Source organism: Neltuma alba, unplaced genomic scaffold, assembly GCF_004799145.2.
Source record: "Neltuma alba isolate B1F8T4 unplaced genomic scaffold, ASM479914v2 tig00006007_pilon, whole genome shotgun sequence".
NCBI classification, from domain to species: domain Eukaryota; kingdom Viridiplantae; phylum Streptophyta; class Magnoliopsida; order Fabales; family Fabaceae; genus Neltuma; species Neltuma alba.
The window spans coordinates 5,278-17,808 of record NW_021634313.1 but is presented as its reverse complement, the minus strand read 5'-3'; the positions used below and the strand labels follow the sequence as shown (position 1 = coordinate 17,808).

The 12,531-nt window shown below is 32.6% G+C and overlaps 1 protein-coding gene and 1 pseudogene across 1 annotated transcript; both read right to left on the bottom strand.

The window, feature by feature from the left end:
* LOC114749279 (rust resistance kinase Lr10-like) lies at nt 1-4,684 on the bottom strand. The gene is made up of 4 exons (XM_028937773.1): nt 4,568-4,684; nt 4,370-4,445; nt 589-1,039; nt 1-472 (listed from the first exon to the last, which is right to left on the bottom strand). Exons 1-4 carry the CDS (start codon nt 4,682-4,684, stop codon nt 1-3), a joined length of 1,116 nt encoding a protein of 371 aa, XP_028793606.1.
* Nucleotides 4,685-10,963: 6,279 nt separating this feature from the next.
* Nucleotides 10,964-12,321, bottom strand: LOC114749284 (rust resistance kinase Lr10-like; annotated as a pseudogene).
* Nucleotides 12,322-12,531: the final 210 nt, after the last annotated feature.

Sequence of the window (12,531 nt, the reverse complement as noted above, 5' to 3'; positions counted from 1 at the left end):
TCATAACGCTACTGTGAACATTTTCTTTGCCAAAACCTTTTCCTCTTCTGTCAAATAATCCATTTCTATATCTTTCTCTTCGACAAATTGGTCATGAATCCATGATGGAAAATATACTTGGCTTGAATGCTCTACATGTGGATTCATGTTTCTTCTGCGGCTGGCCATTTCCATTAAGAGCATTCCAAAACCGTAAACATCAGCTTTATATGACACTTTCCCAATGTTCTTGTAGAATAATTCAGGAGCCATGTATCCTATTGTTCCTCTTGTTAGACTTAAAGTGGCAATACTATCATTGGTAAAATACAACCTTCCTAGTCCAAAATCCAAAATTTTTGGATTCAAGTTGTCATCAAGAAGAATATTATGAGGCTTGATATCAAAATGCAATATTTGCATGTCATAGCCATGATGAAGGTAGGCTCTCCCACAAGCCACTCCTAAAGAAATCTCATATATTTTGCAATAACTTAAAAAGACACTTCCTTCTTTAGGAAAAATATGTTTATCCAAAGATCCATTGGACATTAATTCATAAATAAGAGCATGTTTAGTTCCTTCCACACAAAAACTAACAAGACGTACCATATTGAAATGGTATATCCTTCCGATAGTTGCCACTTCATTGATAAATTCCTGGCCAGTAGCTTTGGATTTGCCCAGCATTTTGATTGCAACTCAGATCCACTCCTTAGCTTGCCTTTGTACACAGTGCCGAAGCCTCCTTCACCAATCTTCTTGTTGAAACCTTTGGTCACTGACTTTAATTCCTTGTAGGAGTACCTTATTGGATGAAGGTCATAAAGTCGTATGAAATCTTCAATGCTTTCATAGCCTGATAAGTGTCTTCTCCGATATGTGTAAATTAACAAGATGAACAGAAGTAATATACCAACTATAAATCTTAGAAGAGTGCATGGCAAAACATATCTTCCTGTGATTTTTCCTAAGGCAAATGCAACTGGTGTTGAAATCAAATCGCCATCATATTTACCCCCAGAATCAAAGTAAATCGTCGAATACACATCCGCTGCAACTGCACGTGTATATATTGAAATCTTAGAATAATGGGTGGCAAAACATATGCTGTGGCTTTTCCTAAGGCGAATGCAGCTGGTATTGAAATGAAATCGCCACCATCTTTTTCGCCAGACTCGGAGTCCATGATCGTCAAATAAACATCCTCTGCAACTGCACGTTTATATTTCCAAAAATTAAAGTTCGTAAAATTGGTTTGTCCCCAAAATGTGATTAACAAAAAAAAAAAAAGTCACTCAAAAGAAAATGTAAAAATTAGTCAAAACTTTCTGGTTGGAAACTTAATCGTGCAGACGCACCTGACATTTGTTTAAAGATCCAAAAGCGGCCTATTTTCACGGAGCACAATTCTTCTTCAGCTGTAGAGGTGCACCCACTCAAGGACCTGAGTCCTTAGGTGCCTTGCACATTTAATTTTCTAACCAGGTTTTTTTTTTTTACCAATTTTCAAAGAGAATTATTTTGTCAAATCAAAATCGATAGATGCATACACATATATATCAAACTCAAAGAAAGACACAATATTCATACGCGAGTTACAAACATATAGTACTGTCTCTATATAGTACTGTCTCTGATCCTAATTATAAGACCTCATGTGTAGTTTAAAAATGAGATCTCATAATTAAAATTGGAAGTAGTACAATTTATATATTAGAGATTATGTGAAACATGGACTCACAAAATAATTTAAGGAAAGTCTTTCTTTTTTTTGGGCAATAAGTATGCAGAATTTATTATTTATGATTAAAATACGATAACTAATACTCCTCCGGTCCTTAATATAGGACCCAATTGGTAAGTTGGTTTTGGTCCTAAATATAAGACCTATTTCTCATATTTATCAATTTTCTCTAAATTACCCCTATGAATACTCTTTCAACCATAATCTAGTAGAAGAGGAAAATGAGGTATTAAAAAAGATGATTATGGTATTTTAGGAAAAACGTGTCACATTTCTTATAATTAACTAATTTACCTAACTTCCTTAATCTAATCAAATTAGTTAAATGGGTCTTATATTAAGGACTGGAGGAGTATAACTTAATTTTTCATAATTATATGTAATACTCCCTCCATTCCTTATTATAAAAGACATTTGATGCTTATGGCATGTTTCTATATATAAGAGACACTTAAAAGTTGTCTCTACTTTTTTGTGTTGATTTTCTATTTTACCCATATTTATTATCTCCAACTCACACTCTCTCTCCTTCCCACTTCTCTTTCTTTTAATAATTTAATTGTTCTCTCTCATGCTCTCTCTCCTTATTAATAAGGGCATTTTTGGAAAAAAAATTATACTTTTTACACATTAATTGTTCTTAACTAATTTTAACTATTTTTTTGATTAACGTACTTCGGTTATTTGTCTCTTATAGTAAGGAACGGAGGGAGTATAACACACGGGCATATATATTCTGCCTGCTCAACTCATGAATGTATAGTTATAATGCATTTAATATCAAGACCATGTAAACTTTTTTCTTTGGTCAAAGAACTGTACAAGAATTCACGTGTTTTTTTTTTTTAAAGAAAAACTTTAAGAACAGGTATGGTTATAATGCATTTATTTTCACAATATAACACTGAATTGAGGTAAAAAAACACACGCGCATATTAGAAAATAAGGCTTGGCTATCATGTATTCTCCTTAATTTGTTTATAAATAAATGATATCATGTGTTTTTTATAAGCAGGTTTGGAGGAAGTATAATACATACTTATCAATTTACCTATAAAAATTATATAAATCTTATATTTTTTAATAAAAAAATAAACAAGAATATATGATAGTTGAGGAAGTTACGCTCATGAAGAGCCTTAGAAGATGGCAAACCTGCAAGAAACAATTCACAATGTCAACGGTGACACTAGCGGAAGGACAAGTACGGAAATACCCCACGGCCTCCCCCAACCATGGAGGGAGATTATCACGTCATGCTTTCTTATAGTCATGAAATATTATAGTAGTTTTATATTTTTTTTAACAATTTTTTTAAAAGATAAATTAAAACTGCACAATTTGAACTATTTTCTCTAAAAACAAGTCATTGAAAAAAATAAAAATTGCATGACTTCGTGATTACACTACACTTTACCAAAATTTATTTTAGTTTATCTAGAAATTAATTATCAAAAATTAGAAAGAATGGGCATTACAAGAAGCGTCAAGTAAGTAGTATTGAAAATCAAACTTACCAATTAACCAGTTGAGACAATGGTTCAAGGTGAGTGATATAAATCAAAGTCAATTTAATGTTAAATCAGTCATTTAAAACAGTATAATTTAATTAAGGGTTAAGGTACAAATTTACACTGAAAGTTTTTACTAAGGAGGGCTGGGCACATGAAAGTTTTTTTTCTTTTAATGCAAATTTACTCCTAAAGTTTAAAATCGTAGTAATTTTGTCCATTACTGTTAGAAAACTATTGTTAACCGTTAAAATGGTGACATTCATTGTTAATATTTTTAACGTCAGGGACAAAAATGTGATTTGTAACTTTCATGGTAATTTTGTATCTAAAAATAACTTTTAAGTGTCCAGCATTTTTGAGTAAAAACTTTCAAGGTTACACCTTAACTTATTTAGTTAAAATATATAAAAATATTTATATATAACTTTGAAAAATGTAATATTTAAATAAAAGGCATTAATTCACAAATAAATGGAGCATTCATATATAAATCTTGCATAGTCCACCAAAAGGGTTAGCAAAACACAAATGTGATGGACTATTCTTTTTTAAAAAAAAAAACTCAAAACAATGCTGTTTTAAGCTTAATCATGAAAGGAAAAAAAAAAAGAAAAGAAAATCCAACACGGTCAATCAATTCAAAACTCTTAATCAGACTTGTTAGAAAATTGGTTAATTTACTAGTTTACTAGTCTGGCCTACCAAATCGGGTTGGGTTTTCATCTACAAACCTACGACAATACATCTTACTCTTGGAAAATTCACTCTACTTTAGGGATATCCAAGGTGTGACTCATTATAAAATCACATGGACTAATAAGGCACCTAGATATTAGATGTTAAAGCTTACAACGCTAGGTGCTGTTTCCATTGGTTTAAAATAAGTGTTTTTGCATTTTACAACATAAAATTCCTCACATATTTATTTTCTAAAACGCAAAATCATTCCTCCAGGTCTAATCTAAACGGGCACGATGGACCTAAAAGTATGTTAAAACATTAACATTATATAGACCAAAATAAGTCCTAGCTATTATTTTAATTTTTCTTAACTTACTTGTATAAATTAAAATAAAAAAAAAAAGTAAAAGAGTAAAGTGGATTATATAATATGATTTCGAGACATTACCTGCAAGAATGCCAGAGAGAAATGCTGCAAAGGGAATTTTGCGGAAGGCAAATGAGAAAGAAAGTGATGCTCCTCGCTATTGTTATCAAAGTACTAAAAATCAAAACAGTTACTAAATCGGTTAAAATAGTATGTTAAAAGTCAATGAGTCAGAACCCTGATGATTAGATCATCTAACTAGGACTATTCTAGCTTAACCGCAGGTCTTGTGTTCGAGACGTGAGAATGCAGCATCTTAGGGGCTAGAGGCACGCCAACCTTGATGATTCCTGTCATGTCTCGATCCGGATTAGTCTGGGGCTGTTGATGTGCCATAAAGGTGGCCTACCCCAGGACACCGGATGCGAAAGCAAAAAAAAAAAAAAAGAGTAGTGAGTCAAACCGGAGTCAATGCAAGGAGTCAAACCAGTGAGAAATAAAAACAATAAAAAATAATTTAAATTTTTATTCAGAACTAAATGTCAATTTAGTACTTTGAATCACTGATAAAATAATCACATATTTAGAATTTCTTTCCAACTTTTTTGCAATTTCTTTGACAAATTAAAATCATAATATCATACTACTAAAATCATTAAATATTCATCCCATCAAAATATCAAAATAAATATATGATAACAAAATAGTTCTTGCTATAGTCGTTCAATCACTAAGTCCTAATTATGAACAACTTAAAAAAATCATCAAAATAGTTTTCTTATTGAAAAGAAAAAAAAAAGAAAGCAAACCTGGTTAACCTATCAACCTGGTCAAATTATTACCTCAAGTTGATCCAAATCATGTTAGGTCAATTCAACTTTAGTTTCTATCCTTAACTTGACTGGTTATTAAGCCAGTTCACCGATTTTTGGGTTGAATTGGCCAATCCGGTCCGAGTTTTAATATCATGATCATTACAATTCAGATAAAATGAATATTACCTTGTATACAATCAGTCAACATCTTGAGTTTTTAGATGCTTTTGGATAATAAATTTTGCAATAAGAATTTTTCAGCATTTTTTACATATAAATGTGTGTATTATTCTTAAGAAAACATTAGAACCCAAGACGTGATTACATAAGAAAAAAGCATGTTCAAATAATTTTTGAAAAATAAGTGAAAATAAAAAAATAGTAAAGATTAATTATAGTTATAAAGTATAACACGAGGGGGGAAGTTAAAAAAAAGAAAAGAAAAGAATCTAGAAATATGATAATAAATCCTACTCTGATTATAATTATAAAGCATAACACGAGGGGGAAAAGTTTAAAAAAAACAAACAAACAAAAGAATCTATAAATATGAAAATAAATCCTACTCCCTCTAGTTTCATATGTAAGGAAGATTTTAAAAAAAATTGGTTAAAGACATGTGAAGTTCTTACTTTTGTCCCATAATAAAAATTATTTTCCAATGATATCCCCTTATCTAATTCCCACCTTACATACATATGACAAATAAAGAGGTGCTTCATTAAAAAAAAAAAGATTAGAACGTTATAATTAATGCTTCCCTCCCTCCTGATTATAAAGACTTGTAATATGTTTTTTAATATAACATTTTTTTCTTAAAATAACAATTTTTTCCATTTATCATCATTAACAAACTATAAACTTCTACTTTATTAAATAAGCTAGTTTTAACTATTTTTTTTAATTTCCTTAAAGTTGTTAATAAGTATTGCCCACGATTTATAATATAAGAGTTAGTTGAATATTGTATTTAGTCCTCAATATAAAACCTTAAACTACTTTGTCTCCTAAATTATAATATTTTTTTCAAAATATTCTTATTAATCGTACATGGTAGGGGTCGTCAATCTGGTCTCTAAGTTGCTCCATCCTTATTTCAGAAAACCATGACAAAAATATTTGAGCCCATCCTTGACAGTGCTTTGGTCTATGTGGATAATATTCTTCTATTTTCTAAAGATAAGGATCCTCACAAAAAAAACTATTGGCCCAATTTGCTGATATTGTGCACTAATATGGCATTATGCTTTCTTCCAAAAAAGGTCTTATAGCCCAAGCCCAAATTGAATTTCTTGGAGCAATATTTCATAATGATATTTTATCAACCTCATCTGCATATTGCATAGAATTACTCAATTTTCCAGACGACAACTTGTCGGCAAAGCAAATTCAACAATTCTTGGGCATAATTAATTATGTTTATGACTTTATTCCTGATGTAACCAGACACACAAGCCACTTGTCTAAGCTTTTTAAAAAGAATCCTATCCCTTAGGGAAAAGATCAGACTACCGCAGTCAAAAAGCTTAAGGAGATAACGTAACATCCTCCGCCACTACAGACTGATGCTATTGATTATTATTGGAGTGCAGTCCTTCTTGAAGAAGTTAATGGCAAAAGACATTACTGTGGATATGCAAATGAACAATTCAAAGAATTAGAAAAGCACTATCACACCACCTCCAAGAAAATTCTACCTGTAAAAAGAGGAAATTGAAAAATTCAATTTTCATCTTAGTCCTTTCAACTTTATTTTTAAAATGGATAATACTTCATTTCCCTCCATGCTTGAAACAAAAAAAAAAAAAAGACACTTCTAGATGCACAACTGCTTAGGTAGAAAGACTGGTCCTCCGCTATAAATTCATAGTTAAGCACATCAAGGGATGCCACGACACACTTGTTGATTATCTCTCCAGACCCCCTATAGTTCAATTTCTCACACCCAGAAAATCCCTCAGCATTCTTAGCCCCATGAATCCTTCACCACTCTACACATATCAAACATATCTGAATCCCATCCAAGGATGCCTTACAGAGTCAGATCCACCATCTTTCCTCTAGTGTCACGACTTGAAACACCCATTGATGTTATCAACCTCGCCACATAAACTTTGTTCTATTGGCTCCTCCTGTTGTTTGTTCTCACTGGAATCTAGCCTTATCCCTAACACTTTGACCTAGACACTCCTTACCTCACCATCCCTATTATCAAATGTTCAATTCCAGAAGAGCTATTATGTTACCTTTGGGCTCTTTCAGCCATCCATACCTATGCCATAGCCTTCCCAGCCTCATCCATTTACCATTATCTTTGTGATTCTAGGAACCACAATTCCCATCGCATCTACCCTATTGGAGAGAAAAACTCTACAATCTTCTCAATAAGCATAATATTTGGACCACACCACGACCAAAACAACACTTTTCAGGCACTATGAAAGAGACACTAATGGAAGTGTCCACAAAGATAACTGCCTGAATTTTTGGAACACCTTTGTTTTTTGGCCTAAATATGAGACTAAAATAATGAAGAAATTGGGACAAACTTTAACTGCACTAAATGAACCAGACACTAGTGAAGACTCTGCAGGTCTCCCTCTTGGACTTTTTCCTCCCAATTCTCCACAGCAGTCTGCTACAAGTTCATCAACAACTCCCACATTGCAATAATTCTAAAGAAATTTTATCCTACAAGCCATCACTCCTCCAATCCTCGTAGGAGAATCCCAGGATCCTTATCAACTAGAGTCACAGCCCTTCCAGCTCACTCAACTGGAAGGTCTCCAAATTCCTCACCCAGAATTACTGCCTGACAAGTTCCAGAGGAAGAATACAAAACTGATGAAGAATACAAAAGTGACTGCTCAGAATGCATCAATTATGTTGAGGATTTCATTGATCTCACTAATGAGGAATATAGGCTCCTCAAGGATTAGCCTTATCTGTTTGGAATCTACTTTATTTCCTTCTTTATGTATGAGTGTGATATTTGCTGCCTTTTGCTTTATCAGCTTTAATTTTGCTTTTGTCAGGAATCTTTACTTTTATAAAGTAGGGTTGCATCATTGAATCTGCAATAATTCAAGTTTGTCGTCTAGTCAATCCAAGAGTCTATATAAGGACACCTCTAGTTTTTTAAAGGGGCATCAAGCATTGTAATATCGAGTGTTGAATGAAAGTATGTTTTCCATAACATCTCTCTAAACTCTTTCTCTGTCTGAAAACGTGTTCTATCTGATCTAAAGATTCAAGGATGCTCTACACTTACCTCTTTTAAGATCCTATGTATCAAAAAGAATCCAACCATGACCTCACAGATGATCTCTTTTGATTGAAGAGTTTTTAGTCCAGAGTTTTACAGGTTGAGGTCCTAATGATGTCTCTGTAAGGCTTGGAGTGCTGTTTGTTAAAACCTTGACATGGTAAGACTTGTAAATCTCTAAACTGAGTTTCAAAGATTTGATGATACTCACTCTTTGTGAATATCAGCGTAGGATAATATTCCATCTAGTAACAATGACTCCCAGTTGCCGGTAATGCATATGACAATGGCCACCAATTTCACAGAAAGGGATATGCTAATATGAAAAACTTGCAAATAACACCTAATTGTGAATTAGCACATATAAATTTTAAAATATAACAAACCATCTCTTAAACTTCATCTACTTTCCTGAATTGGGTCAGCTATATATCATCTCTTGAACATTTAGGGTTTGTTTGGGATAGTATTCAAAAATATTTATAAGTATGTTTCACATAAATCAAGATAAAATTTTTCTCACATGTTTACCTTATATTTTATAAATCACAATTGAAAAGGTATTTATAAACTATGCCAAACAGGCCCTTAAAAGGACCCTTATTTTCATGTTTGATTTTGGCCATTAACTCCCATTAAAATTGCTTTAAAGTTAATAGTTTTTACTGTGTCCAAATTTTTATTTTTTTATTATATACTATTTCATTTAAAAACAACACTTTGAATTATCACGTAATTGTAAGCATTTTTTTAAATACTTTAAAACTATATTAAATATTTATTTGACCACATCCTCTTTTAAATAAAAAAGTATAAAATATTTAAAAGTGTGTGCCACATTCTATTTTTAAATGAAATGGCATAAAATTTAAAAAAAAAGGAAAATTTTGACATGGTAGAACTGCTAATTTATTTTAACGGTAAAAGAGTTGATAATCAAAATATAAAATATTAAGGGCTTTAAATTTTTAGGCACTGTTTGGTATGAAAGAAACAGAGGGGAGGAGAGGGGAAGAAAAATTTTTAAAAACTCTATTTTAAAAATTACAGAAGTGGGGTTTTCCTCCCTTCCCTCCATTTTTCTCATACCAAATGGACCCTCAGATTACGAAGATGATGCAGCTAACTCAAAATGCAGCAAGTTTTTTGTATTTTAATTAACCTAAACTCTAATGACAAAATTAAACATTCAGAAAAAAGTAGTTTTTGCAGCTTCCCTCCAACGATTTGTCATTTGTGGATCTATCCATGAGTGTGGGCCTGAGAAACTAACACCTCACGGTACATGTGTTTTGGGCTGGTGTTATGCCCCAAACTCTTCTTCTATTTTTTTTTTTTGACAAGAAACTCTACTATTAACTGTTTTAAAGACCTTTTCTTTTTCTCTCAAATATACTGTCACCACGAGCGCAAAAACAATAAATAAATAAATTTAAAAAAAAACAAAAGAGGTTGGGTCTAACACAAAGGATTAGTTTCTCGCAACGAGTTGAACTAATGTTTGAATTTTTATTGGAGGAGGTATTCATATTTAGTACCTAATAATACTTAAAATAAGATTACTTCCAATATAAAAATGTAAAAATACCTACGTGGGGGGGGGGGGAACAGCCGGCGTTGGGGAGGAATTTTCCACGAGAACTAAGGAAAGCATGTTGCAAATTGATTTTGTGATGGATTGTTCCGTCGCCGCCAAGACCATGACAAAATTTACTGTTAATAACATCGGTTGACAACTTACTGTGCCTATGCTAAGGGACTGAATTTAAAAAGAGAATATGACTGTAGACACCAATTCAAGGGACGTGACCTTGTGCTCAAAAGCAGCTACATAACGAGGGCGAGTCGGTGACAATATTTCTCGGGCAATTCAACACAATGATTATTTAAAATTTTGAAACACATGAATTATTAGCGTTGCTTATCAATTTTGTATTTTATATAACATTATCATTGCCTTATTTTGGGTTTTGCTTTAATAATTTATCATGTTGTATCATGTTTAATACTCTTCTGATTCTAAATATAAGATCCTTTTATAGTATGTAAAAAAGTCTTATATTTAAGACCGGAAGAGTATAATCATATCATATTATTCACAAGTATCTCTTTTAAGCTCATATATATAACCTCATCACGTGATATATCGTTGAAAAAATAATCATTAATCTAAATCTTTTAGTGTTTAGCACATATTCATTTCCAAGTTACTGTTATTATAAATTGATTGGTTCTATATATTTGAAATGGTGATCAGGATTTATATCGTTCATTCTGAGCTTTAACGTCATACTGTGTATGATTTTCCTAATGGACAGTTTCTTTTAATTTCCTTCTTTTCGACTCTTAATTGTCCAATTGATTTCTGTAGCATAACATAAATGGAATAAAACACCAAATAAAACTTAATGGTCCAATTGACTCCCTTTTCTAATGTAAAACTTCAGCTAAAGTTTCACTGAATTTTTTTCACTGAATTTAACGTAATACGACATGAATCATCACATCATTATCAGACACGAAACTAAAATGCTAAACAATTAGCAAAACACAATTCAGGGCACTAACCAAGCAGTGTTATCAACTACAGATTGCTTAGTTGAAGACATTGCTAGCGTCGACTTCCCTTTTCAATTGCGAACTGTTGGTTCTATGAGAACGTAAAGAGATAGTGGATGTTATTAGGTCAGAGTCAAGTGTATCATCCAATACAACGGTCTCACTGGGATATAGAGAAGGTCTTGGTGGCATTTCAAGACTTTCGACTCCATCTGCTTCTAACATTTCTATTACCTTATTCATTGAAGGGCGATCTGCAGGCTTTAATTGTATACACCATAGTGCCACTATAAACATCTTCTTTCCTAAATTCTTTTCCTCTTCTGTCAAATCTTCCATTTCTATATCCTTTTCTTCATCAAATTGGTCGTAAATCCACAAAGGAAAGTAAAATTGGCTTGAATGTTCAACATGTAGATTCAAATTTCTTCTTCGACCAGCCATTTCCATCAAAAGCATCCCAAAACTATAAACATCAGCCTTGTAAAACACTCCCCCAATATTCTTGTAGAATAATTCAGGAGCCATATATCCTATTGTTCCTCTTGCTGCAGTCAAAGTGACAATACTATTATCCACAGAATACAATCTTGCTAGTCCAAAATTTGAAATTTTTGGAGTGAAGTTGTCATCAAGTAAGATGTTGTGAGGCTTGATATCAAAATGTAATATTTGCATGTCACACCCATGATGAAGGTAGGCAATCCCACGTGCCACTCCCAAAGATATGTCATATATTTTGTGATAACTTAAGAAGCCGCTTGCTTCTTTGGAAAAAATTCATATATAAGAGCACGCATTGTTCCTTCAACACAAAATCCAACAAGGTGTACCACATTAAAATGGTGTATCCTCCCAATAGTTGCCACTTCATTGACAAATTCCTGGCCATTAATTGGCTTTGGTATTACCCAACATTTTGACAGCAACGTTAGTCCCACTCTTAAGCTTGCCTTTGTATACAGTTCCAAAGCCTCCTTGACCTAACTTGTATTTGAATCCTTCAGTAATTGTCTTCAAATCCTTGTAGGAGTACCTTAATGGAAGGAGGTTGTGAAGTCTTATGAAATCTTCAATGTTTTCATACATTGACAAGTGTCTTCTGCGGAACGTATAAATCAACAACGCACTTAGGAATATGATCCCAAATAAAAATCTGGCTGTGATGAATGGCAAAACAAATCTTCCAGTGGCTGTTCCTAATGGCCTTGCAATATTTGATCTGCTAAAGTGGCTATCAAGACTGTATATCTCAGGATACACCTTCCCCACTACTTTTAATAGACCTGCGCATGAGTATTCCCATACAGGCCATATAGAACTGGTCAGTTGGATCAATAAAACTGGAGGTAGGTAGAAAGAAAATAGTCATTCGATTTTAATATAAAACCCATTTTATAGTGTGGTTCTTATATTTAGGACTGGAGGAGTAAATTTAAATTAATCTTTAGTTCTACAATAAATTCAAAACATAATAAATACTCCCAGAACATTAATCTGTGAAGTTGTTAGGAAACTATAGGGATAAAAAACGAATGATAAGTTTAAGACTTGTCTAAATAATAAGGTGGAGGAGATAATAGAGCCGTACCTTGGTAAATACC